Genomic DNA, 17,016 nt, shown 5'->3' with positions numbered 1-17,016 from the left:
CCCTGCCCTGAGTCTACTACTAGGAGGTAAATGTGATGGTTCCGCTTCGAACCTTGGACCTGGAGTGGTATATGTGGGGATTGGAACTGCACTACCTCGATTCGTATCCATCGACTCTCTGGAATGTAATGATCCCATTGGTCCGGGCTTCGAGTACTGAGGTTGACTGAAAGAGTCAGCAGCCTGAATTATTTGTCCTCCTGTTGTCATTGGGTTTTGCGCTCCATTTGTTGGTGCTGGTCTTTGTGAGCTAGAAGTAAAATAATATTGATGTAGTGGTCCCCCAAAGTATGTATATCCTTCTAATTCTTTCTTGCCCATTGTTGAGTATTGCCTCCCATACTTGTCATAAGCGGCAATTTTCACTTCCGATCCCTCTGTGTAGGTAAAGACATAAAGTCTTTTTTGGTCTGTCAACTCTCCAGTGTAGGGTTCTTCACATCTATAATAGAGATCTTGCTCCCCATTATTATATTTGTATAGCCCCACATAGATGTTATCAGTGTTGATCCTTGTAGTTTCATTCTTTCTTCTTAACCTCGCATCAGGGAAGTTCATTATTGGTGCTTTCTCCTCAAGTTCTTCATCTACTTTGGCGTTGGTGCCCATCAATCCCCACTTGTCCACAATGTTAGGGTTTAGGACTACCAAATACATGGTACCCTTGTCATCTAGATATCTATCTCCGCTATAGCTCACAGGCACTAAGTCCTTGAACTCACTAGGTCTATGTTCTATCTTTACACAATAGCGGTCCATTCCATCTTTGAAGATATTGGCACCTTGATCATTGTCATACTGGTATTTTATGAACAATAGCTTCATTGTGGCGGAAGGGTTTGATGGTCCTGCTGCCATATTTTCTCTATTGTTCAGGTTCAAGTGTTCCAAGTGTTCGGTGAAAATCTCGTAAGATCTCTCCGAAGAAGTATCAGAAACACTTCCTTCAAAGATCGGCTCTAATGGTTGCACCCAACTTTGGTTTACACTTCCCTCGGTTGATATGACACTTGCTTGTTCCCCTTGTTTTGGTTGGTTATTTTGGAGATTCCTGCCCGATCTCAAATTCATCAATTCCCCTAAAGGACTTTAACTTTTCAGTCTCGACAATTTATTTTCCCAAGTTTTTGTGGTCAGAGTTGATCCAAACTGATTGATACTTGGTCAATTGTTTAATCTTGTCAGTTGGACAACTTCTGTTTCATCAAGTGAGAATTTTGTTGCAGTTATGCTGAAAAAGACATTATACGCGTATGATGTCTTTTTTCACAGATTTGGACTATTTTGGTTATGCTCACTCTCAGTAGCCCCCTTATGCTCTGTCCACTCACAAAATTCAGTTTGAACTCTTTTTGAGCAAGTTATGGCTAATTTAGGCTTTTCTTGGCAATTTTCCGCTTTTGACTTGTTTTGGATCAATTGTGATCCAAATGGGATGAAACTTGAAATATAACCTCTAGACAGCTATTATAATGGATCTGTGTTGGCAAAGTATCAAAATATGTCCAAAATTAGGTCAAAGACATCATATGCGTATGATGTCTTTTTCATCAATTTGGGTCAAGACTTGATATTTTTGCTTTCTACAGTGTTTGTAACAATCTTGTCAGGCCAGATATCAAAAATAAGCAGTGGATGTGCTAAAAGACATTATACGCGTATGATGTCTTTTGTCCCAGATTTTGACTATTCTTGGTTTTAAGCCTTCTCCAATGTTTATAATTGAGTTTCAAGTGTTTTTGTCAGGTTTGAATGTAAAAACAAGATCTGAATCCAAAATTTCCTATTCTTTGCGTTTCTTGGACTCCGACTTGTCTTTTTGGGTTTCTTTGAGTGTTAATGCTCTTGTTTTAAGTTGAAATTAGGGTATAACCCCCCTTTTGAACACTCTGGTAAAGTCAAAATTTCTGTTTTGGTCTCTGTTTGGTCATTTAGACATCATACGCGTATGATGACTAAAGTTGCAGATTTCCAGTTTTTTGGCACAGAATCCTTCCTAAAGCTTTCTCAAGTGCTCAGCAACTCCCAGATACACAGAAAATTTCTCTGACTTTTGTTTATTGCAAGTTTCACTACTAGCTCGACGGATTAGTGATCTAACATGCAATCAACCATATCAAGCAAATACTCCAATGATTACTAGCTCTAGATCAGGATCAAATGAAGTCCTACCTAAGCTATTCCTAATCATAAAATGGGTTTGGTAATTGTGATTTTAAAGATATCCACTACCACTCACGGACTAGCAAATTCTTCTTCTATCAACAACTACTCAACACCAACAAAACAACAAACAAATCTAAGCTAAACTAAAAATACTGTCAACACGGAAGACCCAGGAATACCCCACTTCGTAGTATCTCTCGAGATCTTCGGAGTCCACCACTCCTAGATCTTTTCTAACTAAAGTATACAAAGTAGTTTATACGACTCACCTCGTAGGATTAGTCTAAGGTCACCTACTTAGGGCTCTCGTCCCCGGCAACGGCGCCAAATGTTAAGGCGGTTACGCCGCTAGCGGAAGCTAAATAGCGAGAACTCAACCAACAACAGAATTTGTCAGACGAGGACGGAGCTTGACCCGCAGGCACATGGAAACAACTAGGTGGGTGTCAAATCACCTACTCGACCTTCTAATGACAATCACTACTAAAGAAATCAAATCTAAGTTCTAAAATACGCAAGTGACTGAAATCCGTACGACGAACGAATGCTATACGAAGCAGGATCTAGAATCATTGAATCGATCTCAAACTCAAGGGGAAGTCTATACACTAGGTAAGAACAACACCCTAAAGACTTGAACTGCAAACTCAACCTATAACCACTCCGTGCGGTAAACGCGTATGAAGACAGGCCGAAATATACAGGTGGCTGAAACTTGACCCCGATGGTACTAATGTGTAGCTCTACTCGTTGTGGTTCTATAGATATGCTGCACGCTCAATTCCGACACACGAGCTGGAAGAAAACTCACATCGAAGCTCGTAGGAACTTACCACACATAGAAGCCGATAGCGTGCACTCTTGGTATCGGTGCGTAGCTCTCGCCGTTGCTAACACAATGGCGGTGTCGCTTCTCCAATGGCGGCTCCGTAGCTCGCGTAGCAAGTAGATAAGACTCTCTCTCTCTCTCTCTCTCTCTCTCTCTCTCTCTCTCTCTCTCTCTCTCTCTCTCTCTCTCTCTCTCTCTCTCTCTCTCTCTCAGACACAGTCACAGCGCTCAAAAACTCACTTTGATAATAATCTCCCCCTTAGGTTACAAAAAATTTGGCTTATATACCTCAGCCTTGGAGGTGAGAACATCTCTAACTAATTACATCAACAAGTGAAATTACTTCAGGATTACAAGCTGGAAACTCAATTGAGTCCCGTTACTTAATGAATGGCTCAAATCAAAATTAATGTCGGAAAGACATTTATTACAATCAATGGTTACAAAATGATGAGTGTGAGCAAAAATGTGGGTGTGATCCTCTGCTGGCTCAACAACCTCCTAAAGAGGGAAAAAATGCCCTGGCGGTCCTAGTGTGTTCACACACATCACTACCACATGTATATGGTAACACTAATCTTAAATATAACCTAATTGAATATATGGTGATTCTGAGCTAATTGAACATGGTTAGTGGGTGAGTTCATAGGTGTGAGATTCTGATGGGAATATACATATTGTTGTGTACCTAGTGTTTGCTCTTTGGGCAAAGCCTTCATTGACATGCCCTAAAATCTAACTTAAATCTAATCTTAAATTTAACATAAATCTAGATCTAATCTAATTTTAAACTCAACATAAACTTAAACCTAATCTAATCTTAGATCTAACATAAACCTAAATGTAATCTAACTTAAATATAAATCTAATCTAATCTTAAATCTAACTTAGCTAATCTTAAATCTTGTCTTAATCTAAAATCTAACATAAATCTAAATATAATCTAATCTTAAACTCAACATAACTAAATCTTATCTAATCTTAAATCATAAACCTAAGTGTAATCTAACTTAAATCTAACATTATTAATCTTAAATCTTGCCCTAATTTTAAATCTAACGTAAATCTAAATCTAACATAACTTTAAACTCAACATAAACCTAAATCTAACCTAAACCTAAATGTAATTTAGCCTTATCTTCAATTTAATTTAAATCTTAAGTTTAACTTAATTTTAAATTTAGCATAAATTTTGAATATAAGTTAAATGTAATCTAACTTAATTTTAAATTTAGCATAAATTTTGAATATAAGTTATATGTAATCTAACCTAATCTTAAATGTAATTTTAAATTTAACCTAACCCTAAATCTTAATATAGCATTTCATTTCATATTTTCTCTACTTTTTTTAATCTATGTCTCTCTCTCTCTCTCTCTCTCTCTCTCTCTCTCTCTCTCTCTCTCTCTCTCTCTCTTTGTTTTCTCCTCTTACCTCTCTCTTTTTGTCTTCTCCCCCTCTCTCTCTTTGGTTTTTTTTTTTTCTCTCTCTCTCTCCCTCTTTCTCTTTTTTTTCTCCTCTCTCTCTCTCTCTCTCTCTCTCTCTCTCTCTCTCTCTCTCTCTCTCTCTCTCTCTCTCAATGTGTGCGTGTATGCCTTCTTTGTTTATGCTGAGGCGGTCCGGGGCGGGCAACAAGAAGAGCGGCCTCTAAACACCCTTCGAGTCTCCCATGCTGCTCAATTGGGGCTGGGGCAAGCACAATCAAAGACAACAACAACCCACAGCCAGAAACCAAACAAGAAAAGGGGCACCACCTAGTTGTAGATGCGAACTAGGACACACGTGATATCTCCTTATACTCAAACGCACAAAGAGAGAGAAATGCAAGATAGCCACACACACCAAACACAAACATTCACCACGCCAGAGAGAGGTAAGAGCACAAATCAACTTGAGCAAATCAGTCTTAGCCTTAAAGGCTAGATGCACACAAAGCTTGATGAGAAATAGAGAGACAACACAAAACTTGACCTTGTTGCCAATACATAAATTGTCTTAGGGTCACGGGAGCCCTCTCACCGAGCACCCTCTTATAATTGAATTTTTAGGCAAACAATTCAACAAGCCCTCAAACCATCAAGCATGAAATAACACAACAGACTTCAAGGACAATATACCTTCAACCACCTGATGAGCCAATTTATCAAGTCAATTTGGAGAGAAGAGTCGTAGTTGCAGCATACAATTGCACCCAAAACTATGAATTTTATTTATGGACAAGAGTAGGCTACAAGTGTGATGCAGAGTATGGTATCACTCCACTCCTCTAGATGGCATAACTAACTTCAAGCTTCTCCATGCACCTATGTGTAGTGATGGAATAGAGCACTCACAATGCACACACTCTACACAACTAGGCTTGAAGAGTGGTGTGTTATGTGTTGAGAATGGTGTGGTGTAGTGTGATCATGTGATGATTTACAAGGAGAGAAGGGCTCTATTTATAGGTTTTACAAGCCCCGATTAGGATTAGACCTAATCAAGTTTATTTGAAGAAATCAAAGATTATGCATATTTTACTTTTTTTAAATGAGGGTGGGTCTCTCTTATCCTTTGAGTCACATGGATGTGGGCTCAAGGGAAGAGAATTATTGAGGATGAAAGGAGAGAGGATTGAGTGAATAATTTGGGAGTGCCTACTCTAGTAGAGGGTGCGTTTTACAATAAGGTTAGTGGTTAGTAGTTAGTAATAATCACTACAAAATATTTACAAAATCATTCACCAAATGGTGATATATATGATGGGGAAAGTTAGAGAAGGGATGAGTTTGTAAAGAGAGGTTGAAGCTTTGGAGAAGTTGACATTCACCTCTTTACAGCACCGGAAGAAGAAGTAGTCAGCATGGCGAAGTAGCGCGTGTCGATCAAGCTATGTTACCCTCAAACCTTGGAAATTTTAAATCTAACGTAAATCTAAATCTAACATAATTTTAAACTCAACATAAACCTAAATCTAACCTAAACCTAAATGTAATTTAGCCTTATCTTCAATTTAATTTAAATCTTAAGTTTAACTTAATTTTAAATTTAGCATAAATTTTGAATATAAGTTAAATGTAATCTAACTTAATTTTAAATTTAGCATAAATTTTGAATATAAGTTATATGTAATCTAACCTAATCTTAAATGTAATTTTAAATTTAACCTAACCCTAAATCTTAATATAGCATTTCATTTCATATTTTCTCTACTTTTTTTAATCTATGTCTCTCTCTCTCTCTCTCTCTCTCTCTCTCTCTCTCTCTCTCTCTCTCTCTTTGTTGTCCATGTATTGGGCTCTCTCTCTTTCTCTAGCAAGAGAGAGAGACAGAGCTCTCTCTCTCTCTCTCTCTCTCTCTAGCTAGAGAGAGAGAGAGAGAGACAGAACTCTCTCTCTCCTTCGCTCTCTCTCTCCTTTCCTCACTCTCTCTCTCTCTCTCTCTCTCTCTCTCTCTCTCTAGCTAGAGAGAGAGAGAGAGACAGAGCTCTCTCTCTCCTTCGCTCTCTCTCTCCTTTCCTCACTCTCTCTCTGGCTAGAGAAAGAGAGAGAGCCCAATACATGAAGAACAAAGAGAGAGAGAGAGAGAGAGAGAGAGAGAGCGGCACTGTATGTGTTTGAAATTTATAAGATGGACAACATTTGAATCTTTGCAAAAGTCATTACAACATATTTTCAAACTAACTTTGCACCAACATATATAGAGTAAGTGATATTTCCCATGCCAAAAAATATAACATTCGTAGAGACTTAAGATTTATATGCTCAAAAGAGTAGCCTACGACATGCCCTGCTGCGGTATCGAACCACCCATGGCCCACAATGTAAAACACATCTACCAATCACTGGAGGAAGAGATCCTAACACAAAAACACGTAGGAACCAAGCACCTAAGATTTTGAGCAAACATAGCATTAATTGGACAGGTTCTGCCTAACTCTGCAATGGTGACACGTGTTCTGAATTCTCTCTGAATAGCAACTTGAATGTAGCACAGCAAGCTCGGATCATATGAAGCATGATATATACCCACCATCAAGAATTCTGGGTAATATTGTGATCTATATCCAAACAAAAAGCTATTAATATAGATAGATATTTTGATACACAAAAGCTATTACTTTACTATATAACCATCAACATTGTTACCTTCCTACATCCAAGTCCTCGAGTAGATGATTCACCTGCATGGCTGTCATTGGACCCCTCCATAATGGTGGATCTAATACATAATCGTTGACTGTGAGATTTAAATTCTTTAAAGTATCGAAATGTCACAAACACACATATATAATATTTTACCTCGGACGTGTCGAGGTTGTCTCCCTAGTGTATAAGTCATAGAGGTGTTAGGATCCATCTTCATTCATACATATACATATACATAAAGGATTAGAAATTCATCAAAAAGCACATGAATCATAAATCTCTCAGCACTAATAAATCTTGGTCAATTGTTTCAACGAATACACCATGTTTCATAAGAAGATATAATAAGCTTATAAATGACAAAGAAATAGTAACGAGAGTCACCGTGCTTTTTTATTGGATGAAACATATCCAACCACGTTAAACCCCATGGCAAGGGGGTGGCAGGGGGCAAGTCAATTGCAACATCTCTTTGTAGACAATGTTAGAAGTTTATGTTCTTTGATCTCCATGTCTACTAACGCTTGTTAAGTGACTATCACCAACCACAACCTTGATGGCAGAAGAGGATCTCACGCGAGACATTTCCACATACATTTGACCATGGGTGAAAACAGGTGTTGGGAGATACAATCCAAGAACTCACAATGTTTGGCCTTGCGCCTTGTTGATTGTCATTCCAAAAGCACAACGTAGGGGAAATTGGGCGACGTCTCAAATCAAAAGGGAGACCTTCTCTAGATCCCATGAGAAAATCAATCCTTGGAATGAACACTGCATTTCTTGCATGTGACCCTGTAATGATTTCTGCTTCAATCACTTTGTTGTGGAATTGCTTACAAATCAAGCGTGTCCCATTACAAAGACCACTTCTTGGATCCAAATTGCGAAGCAACATAACTGGACCATTCTGTTTCAATTGTAAAACATGCGGTGGAAAACCTCCCCCAAGATCTAAACTATTTACAAACTCACTTGTGAATAAAATGCTATCACAATTTGATTCACACACTAAGTCTGCACTGACATATTCCTTATAAGTACCAGGAAATTGCTGCAAGCCCAAATTGTTTATAGCATCCACCTCCTTGTTCCGTGGAGCCAAAATTGCTCTATCCTTGAAAAAGGTTGCATGGCAAGTCTGTGTTTCAAGGTCTCTATATATGCAAGCAACCAATGCTTGCAAATTATTTTGTGGTAGCATCATGCAGGCCGACAAAGCCACATTATCAAGTATGCCCCCATCACAAACATGGCCATTACCAATATCAAGTGTCCACTTCACAAACTCTCTTTCAATAACATTACTAAAACAATTGACCACTCGCATATTCTGTGTTAGATGCATGATTTCTGTACGTTGCCAAATGTATGAGTGGCACAAAGATGCATTGACAATGTCTTCTCTTTCCCCTTTACGCACAACAGGTAATATCTGTCTGAAATCACCACCAAGGAGGAGAACCTTTCCACCAAACAACATGTCATTTTTCATGACATCTCTTAGTGTCTTATCAAGAGCCTCAAAATCGTGTCTATGAGCCATGGGGGCTTCATCCCATATGATCAATGAACTCATTCGCAACAGCTCAGCAAGATGGATGTTTACTTTAATGTTACATGTGGACTCAGAAGTTATATCAATAGGGATCTTGAATCTAGAGTGTGCAGTCCTTCCGTTGTTGAGAAGTTGTGCTGCAATCCCAGACGATGCACATGCCAAACCAACTTTGGACTCTCCACGAATCCGAGAGAGCAATGCATTGTAGAGATAAGTCTTTCCCGTTCCACCTGGCCCATCCAAGAAAAAAACAGTCCCTCTGCTCATGCCAGCTGCTTGTAAAACCCGATTGTAAGCTTCCCTTTGCCCAACATTGAAAGATGATTCCATTCGAGCAGAAAATACTCTTTGTTCCTCTCTGTTATACATGAACTTTTCAGCAAGCACTCCATGCTCACTCATAGTTTGCAGTGTGTGATCCACCTGGGGCATTCCAGAATAATCCGAGAGCCTCTTTCCATAGTGTTGAAGCATTGTCTCTAAGTTTGATAAAGCTTGGTTTTGAGCCATGTGCTCACAGATATTCGCATCATTTTTGCGAACCCTCATATGATATACATGGTCCTCAGAAATCTCCTTACTGAAGCGATTCCACAATGCATCAGGATGTATTGGATCACAAAAAACCAAAATGGCTATAAACAGTAGGCGCAATTGTTGCCCTGTTTTTTGAAAAGAAGCTTCTTCCAAACAAAGAAACCATTCATCATCAACTTGCAGTAATCCTCATGCATTACATGTTTCTTTAAATGTGTCATATACTTGTCCATTGAAGGTTCTAATATCCTCAAAGTACTTACATCCTTTGCACATGTTGAGTAACATACGCAAATAGTACAAATCTCCAGCATTGGGAACAATGTGGTAAATTCTTCCAATCATGTCACCAATCTGTCTTTGAGTCCATGTTCTACTTGTTGGCTTCCAAACCCACTTTGTTGGGAAGTCTATGTACAACAAATCGTTGGCCTCTGGATATTGTTGATTTGCAACAAACCACTTAGTGAGCATTGTCTTTTTGCTGACCTCTCCCTCCACCACACTCTGTACAGTCACTCTGTTTGCTGAAGATGACTTGATTTTGATGAGGCAAGTGAACTTGGAGCCGTTGTATGTCAGGTTTCTCATGATGCATATGAAACCCAAGTATACGCCAAATAGCCTCAGATGCTGATACATATCGAGCATTAAGATAGTTTGTAACTTCATTTAGAAGCCCTTCACTATCTTGTAGAACAAGAGTGGCCCTGTCATGTCCCTTATACACATACTTGTAGAGATATTTCACAGCAGATATAGTGGAGCAAACCTCCACATTGATATGTGCATTGTACCTTATTGACAAAAATGGATTGTATGGAACAATTCATTTATTACTCATTTGCACTTTATTACGAACAGTGTAATTTCCATCATCCCTCCTCATGTACGTTGGGTATCCATCCCTAGCCACAGTAGTCAGACGCACTGAAGCTTCGAGGATATTTAAACTTGCACTTTCCATCTTTCATACATGGAGCATTCTTATTCAAGTTTCCACACCGGCCATGCACATTACACCGACTGATAACATCATACAATTGTGGAAACATTACTTTATCAGGAAGCTCTGCACACACAATCTTATCATAATGCAATGTCTCTGTTGGCTTATGCTCATATGCAAGTATCAATAGAATGTGAGCATGAGGAAGGCCTCTCTTTTGGAACTCAATCACAGAAATGTGTCCAATGACCTTACCAAAAATAGCTCTCTTAATCAGCAAGCCCATCAAATCCTTAAACTTATGGTAGAAAACACGGGTAGTAAGATCAGGATGATCATTGGATGTCTATCAGGCAGTAAGGCATCCTGTATCTCCTTCCATTCAGGATTTCATGTGAATGTAATGAAGAGATCAAGTTTTCCTCTCTTGCGTACAATTGCCATGGCATCATGGTACAGCTGGTGCATATAGCGAGGGCCACCAACATACGAAGAAGGCAATACAACCCTTCTTCCAACATTAGCACCCAATAACAGTTCTCTATCATCCCTTACTCCAACCATATCTGTCAAGCCTACCTCACTGTGAAGTTCACTTTGATGATTACGGACCCACAAAAGCCTCAACTCCTCCATACAACTATATGCATCAACAATATATTGTTGCAGTAGCCTACCACCACGTAAAAGACATTGTGTTGTGTCACCTCTAATTTGCAATCTATACTTGTAGAAATCCATCGTAGAAATATACTTTGCAGTTCCATTTACTCGCTCTCTATTTACTTCCGCTCTGTTCACTTGGGATATGTAAGGATTCCAACCTTCTTCACCATTTGGAAATATAAACACATATAATAGAGGCATGTATGACCTATGGCAATTTGATATTCTTTTTAGACCACCACCCAAAAGATTCAATACAATATCACGATGGCCAATGTTGCTCTCGTCACCCTGACCATGCATGATTGCAGCAACTTCCACACTTGTTGGAGCAACATATTGCCAGCCATTTGTATGCTTCTCAGTAATGACCATCCTAATCTCCGGAATATTGGAAGTTTGGACCATTGTAGCAAACCCCCTAAAAGTTTGAACATACGGATTTACTCGATGCATCATCGATTGCAAGCTTTCCAAAACATCTGGTTTGAGTTTTGAAACATGACTCATCCTATTTTGCAACTCATTCTCAGTGTCAAAAAAATACAACTGAGCAAAGCGAGGGATTTGACCTGATCTCTCTTCTGGCATCAATGGACCAATGTTATGATAAATAGATCCATGCACCTTGAAGGTATAGATTCCTTTTCTTTGGCAGAGAGATTCATCTATATGAGCTCCCAAAGAAGCAAATGCCAACACACTATTATATGCTCTTATATGTTTCAAGAATTTTCTACTTCTAGTATTGCCCCGGTGCATCAATTCCCTTAATTCTAAAGGAGGTTCACTTAATGGCGGCAAAGAAACATTTCCTGAGTTGCAACAAATCTTCCCCACAAATGTGCGAATGGTCTTTGCTTCTGTTTTCCAAGCTAAAGCACCACAAAAGGAACATACAAAATCCAAGTTGCCTATGTTTTGAAGAATACACTTTTCATGAGAAAGGGACAACATACAGATATGCATCAAGGAAGTGGTCTCAGAATATAAGTAGGTGATAGATAGACAAAGTGTCTCAACTTTGGAGTAATCTCCCTCTCTGGAGACATTACAAGCTCCTCAGGAACATCTCCATTATTGGCTTCCAAATTGTCTTTCACTTCAATCCTTACATAACTTTGTGAGAGAATTGACTCGTTATCTACATCCATCGCAATCCTTCCCTGAGGAAATTCATTGCATCGATTCACGTTTATCAAATGGTGGCAATCTTCCAAGCGAGGCACATCAATCTCACCTAGAGAATGTTGAACTCTATCTCGCGCTGCTGCACATCGCGTAGCTCGGGAGGCTTGACATATCCTACTACGTCTTGCATGTCCAGGAGACAACACCTTTGGACCAATAGCCATCTGTCCAAAAAAGAACTCTTATAAGTACTCACAGATATATACAGGTTAGTATCTAGAGAAATAAGAAGAGAGTATGGAGAAGAAAGGATTTCCCAACTATGTCTATCTTTCTTTGAAGGAGTTAGTGAGAGGACGCTTGCCAACCCACATGGTAAATGTCTATATACTTCTATATCTATCTCTCTATATCTCATCTAACTACTACTAAGGATGTAATTGGGGGAGCGAGTCCATCCGATTATCCCATTGACGATTGTCGGTTAAGGCCTGGGTTTTAGCGAGGCCAACAAATTTCCATTGCGGTTACAACGCTCCAGTCTGCACGTCAACCGGAATCTCGCAGTCGATGTAGATGTGCCAAGTTAACCCATTATTGGTCGACCCGTTATCGGCCATTTTGGCAACCCACATCAAGACGGATTCAAAGGTGCATCCAAATCAACCCCGAGGTGCTTCATTATGAAGAGTTACCATGGTGACAAATTAAGGCCTGAGTTTCAGTCAGCAATTTGCCACTGTGGTTACAACGCGCCAGTCTGCACGTCAGTCGGATTCTCGCATTCGATGCAGATGTGCCAAGTTAACCCATTATTGGCCATTGGCAACCCTCATCAAGACGGATTCAAAGGTGCATCCAAATCAGCCCCGAGGTGCTTCATTATGAAGAGTTACCATGGTGAGACAGGTCCCCATTTGAGTTGGTAGAGTTGCATTGAGGCTTGAATTGTTGTGTACATTCCGTTTACACAATCAAAAGAAAATACCACATCGGCAATGGTGTGCATGTGATTGCATTGGGAGAGACACTTTCGCTTTGCATCTGCCAAAAATAGACCAAAGCTTCTTGACCCTACCCAAATTGGGCATATCTGGCAATCAATGCATTCAAAGAGACGGCCTCCTATATAGGAAGCTCTCTCCCACTTTTTGTGCTTTATGAAGTGCTTCACATTTGTCATACCTAGAAAGAAGTCAGGCCATGCACACACCTAGAATACTTTGTGTGTGTGTGTGTGTGTGTGTGTGTGTGTGTGTGTGTGTGTGTGTGTGTGTGTGTGTGTGTGTGTGTGTGTGTGTGTGAAAGAGAGAGAGAGAGAGAGAGAGAGAGAGAGAGATTCACTGCAACATAACTTGAGAGAGAGAGAGAGAGAGAGGGCGAGGGGGGTGTTGGAATTAGGGTTGCAGAGAAACACACACAGCTTGGAGAAGCTGAAGGAAGCTCAAGGCACACGATAGAGAGTGTGTTACTTAGTGTGCAATGGAAAGATAGATAGCCCTAGAGTGATGGGCGTATATACAATGCACGGGGGAAAAAACCTCCTAAAGAGGGAAAAAATGCCCCGGCGGTCCTAGTGTGTTCACACACATCACTACCACATGTATATGGTAACAAATCCCCCCTGGAGTGATGCGGTGCACGAGAGCTGGCACATGAGTAAAGGGAAGTGCCATGCCCTGAGGACAGGATCAGTCCACAAAGGGGAGTAAGCCCAAAGCTTTGCGGAAAGCTTCAAGCTTCTCACGAGACAATGCCTTTGTGAAAAGATCTGCAAGGTTGTCCTGTGTTGGCACATAAGCCAAGCTAATCTCTCCTACTGAGAGCCTCTCCCTGACATAGTGGTAATGCACCTCAATGTGCTTTGTGCGAGCATGAAAAACTGGGTTCCTCGCAACTGCCAATGCGCTCTGACTGTCAGTGTAGATAGTGTTGGCAGTGTCCTGTCCAACACCCAAGTCAGCCATAAGGCGTCTGAGCCATACACACTCAACCGTAGCTGTGAAGACTGCCCTGTACTCAGCCTCACAACTCGAAGTGGCCACAGTAGGTTGCTTCTTGCTCAACCATGATATACATGAACTGCCAAGCATGAAACAAAAACCACTTGTGGACACTCGCGTGTCAAAACAACCAGCCCAATCTGAGTCCGAAAAAGCATGTAAGTCTGGCGGCAATGATCCCCCCTTGGGATAAAACAAGCCAAGATGTAAAGTGCCACTAAGGTAGCGGAAAATCCTCTTGACAGCCTGCCAATGCTTAGACCCTGGGCTATGCATAAATCTGCTGACCTGCGAGACTGCAAACTGAATATTTGGCCTCGTGTTGCATACATAAATGAGGCAGCCAACAGCAGTTTGGTAAAGAGTGACATCAGCAGGATCGCCAGCATCATGTAGACTCAACTTCAAACCTGTTTCCATGGGAGTGGCAATAGGTTTGCAATCCTCAAGTCCAAACTTACATAGCAATGTCTCTATGTAACTTTTCTGACACAAGGCAATACCACCATCACACTACTTAAACTGTATACCCAAGTAATGATGCAACAGCCCCAAATCTTTCATCTTGAAAGTAGCATTCAAATCAGCCTTAAATTCAGCAATATGTCTCTCATTTGGTCCAGTGATCAGCAAATCATCAACATAAAGAACCACAATGAGAAATACATCATCCTCACGCTTTACATACAATGTGCTTTCTGTTGGACTGTTACGAAAGCCTCGTTTAACCAAATGAGTGTCAGCTTTCTCATACCAAGCACGAGGAGATTGCTTCAACCCATACAAAGCCTTCTTACATTTGCACACTTTGTCCTCTTGTCCTTTTATGACAAAACCGCGAGGCTGCGTTACATAAACTTCCTCAAATATGTCACCATTCAAGACAGCAGTAACAATGTCTGATTGATGTACATCCCAACCAAAATGAGCTGCCAATGCACATAGAAAACGCACAGTAGTCATACGACAAGTGGGAGCAAAAGTCTCTTCATAATCTATGCCTTTTTGCTGTGCATAACCCTTTGCAACAAGTCGAGCCTTATGGCGATCGATCTCACCATCCGGCTTGCGTTTCAACTTGTAAACCCACTTCGTACCAATGGCCTTTTTGCCAGGAGGAAAATCACATAAAGTCCATGTGTCATTCTCTATAAGTGCATCATATTCTGATTTCATGGCAGCAATCCAATTTTCTGAATTCTGTGCTTCATCAAAAGACAGAGGCTCCTCATTATCATGTAAACTAGACACAGCCAAAGCATAACAATCTGATGCATAAGATGCATGGCGAGAGCCTGAACGAGTACGACTAGATAAAGGTGCATCCAATTTACTGTCACGCAAAGTGTGCACCAGCCATTTTGGCATACCTCTAGCCTGCTCGTTTTCAGCCCTTTCCTCATCAAGTACATCATGTACATCTGCATCAGTAATAGGCTGTTCTAAAACATTTTCAGAAACCCCCATAGGCTGTACATTTGCCTCATTGGAACTTACATTCGTATTTCCACCACTGAAAAGAGGCAACAAAGTGTCATAAATGTCCTGTGAGCTTACATTACTGTCTCTGGTACATGACAGCAAGGGCTCAACAGAGTCTTCCACAAACACTACATCCCCTGAAACCAGAATACGTTTTGTTTGCGGATGATACAACCTGTAACCTTTGCTTTCAGCACTATAACCAACAAAAATACATTTGACAGCCTTATCATCCAATTTTTTGCGCTGCACTTGTGGCACCAAAGCATATGCCAAACAGCCAAAAACACGCATGTGCTCAATAGAAGGCTTTCTATCATGCCATGCTTCATATGGAGTAATAGACTGCAAAGCTTTTGTAGGACACCTGTTAAGTACATAAGTGGCACACATGATGGCCTCAAGCCAAAAAGAATGCGGCAAAGCTTGACTTTTGACCATACATCGTGCCATTTCGGTTAGTGACCTGTTTTTCCTCTCAGCAACACCATTTTGCTGAGGTGTATAAGGCACTGTACATTGGTGTTTTATCCCACGACTAGCCAGAAATGCATTAAATTCATGAGACATATACTCCCCCCCTCGATCGGAACGGAGGGTGCCCATAGTACATTTTGAGACATTTTCAGCCATAGCCAAAAATTGTTTGAAGCACATAAAAACTTCGGACTTCGCTTTAAGCAGAAATACCCACGCATGCCTGGAGTAATGATCAATAAAAGTCACGAAGTACAGGTAATTGCCCAAGGACGGAGTTTGCATGGGCCCACAAACATCACTATGCACAAGCTGCAACCTGCATGTGGCCCTAACTGAACCATCCTTTGGAAACTTAGAACGCTGCATTTTACCCAGAATACAGCCTTCACAAACATGTTTGACAGGTGCTTCAAGAGGCGGCAAAGAATCAACCATATCAGATTTCTGCAAACGCAGCAAACTGGCAAAATTCAGATGACCAAAACGTGCATGCCAATGTTTTGCATCTGAAATAGCCCTTGAATCTGCAACAGCATTTGCAAAATTTTGTCCACTCTTGTCATACAAAGTGAGCTTATACAGCCCACGGCACAAAAGTCCGGATGCAACAATTTCATCACCAAAACTGAGATCATGAACTGTACATCTGTCATCCACAAATTTGACTACAAGTCCAAGTCTAGCAAGTGCGGATACAGAAAAGAGATTCTTCTTGATCCCAGGTACATAAAGTGCATCAACAAGTGTGAAGGAACTGCCATTAGCAGCAGTGAGCACAATCTTTCCAACTCCCTGAACTGGATAAGAGGCGTTGTTGGCACAAGTGACTGAATTCCCATGAGGGACAGACTCAAGAGAGGTAAACAATTCACGATGTGAGGTAATGTGCTTTGTAGCACCACTGTCGAAATACCACACATGTGAATCTGCAGCAACTGACAAGCATGCATCATGGACAGCAGGATTGTAAGTGCACTCTGCGCTAAAAGCCCATTCTGCATCAACATCAGCATCACAATCTCCTTTCACAGAAGACTCAACAATGGCTGCATTTGTAGTGGAACCAGCATTTGCAGTGGAACCAC

The 17,016-nt window shown here is 40.6% G+C and overlaps 1 protein-coding gene across 1 annotated transcript; it reads right to left on the bottom strand.

The window, feature by feature from the left end:
- Window positions 1-6,808: 6,808 nt before the first annotated feature.
- Window positions 6,809-12,190, bottom strand: LOC147437805 (uncharacterized). The gene is made up of 7 exons (XM_086486618.1): window positions 11,859-12,190; window positions 10,605-11,346; window positions 10,175-10,515; window positions 9,710-10,017; window positions 7,855-9,345; window positions 7,123-7,213; window positions 6,809-7,034 (listed from the first exon to the last, which is right to left on the bottom strand). The coding sequence occupies exons 1-7, from the start codon at window positions 12,188-12,190 to the stop codon at window positions 6,809-6,811; spliced, it is 3,531 nt and encodes a 1,176-aa protein (XP_086342744.1).
- Window positions 12,191-17,016: the final 4,826 nt, after the last annotated feature.

Source organism: Adiantum capillus-veneris, chromosome 17 (assembly GCF_014529385.1).
Source record: "Adiantum capillus-veneris isolate H3 chromosome 17, ASM1452938v2, whole genome shotgun sequence".
Taxonomy (NCBI): domain Eukaryota; kingdom Viridiplantae; phylum Streptophyta; class Polypodiopsida; order Polypodiales; family Pteridaceae; genus Adiantum; species Adiantum capillus-veneris.
The sequence above is the reverse complement of the archived record's forward strand: the minus strand, read 5'-3'. Positions and strand labels throughout refer to the sequence as shown.

Excerpts from the sequence above, each read along its gene's own strand:
- LOC147437805 (XM_086486618.1), bottom strand. The coding sequence starts at position 12,190 with ATGGCTATTGGTCCAAAGGTGTTGTCTCCTGGACATGCAAGACGTAGT. Across the intron at positions 7,214-7,854 it reads TCTCATGGGATCTAGAGAAG|TCAACGATTATGTATTAGAT; the intron begins GTCTCCCTTTTG and ends TAAATCTCACAG. Across the intron at positions 7,035-7,122 it reads GAGGACTTGGATGTAGGAAG|ATCACAATATTACCCAGAAT; the intron begins GTAACAATGTTG and ends GTTTGGATATAG.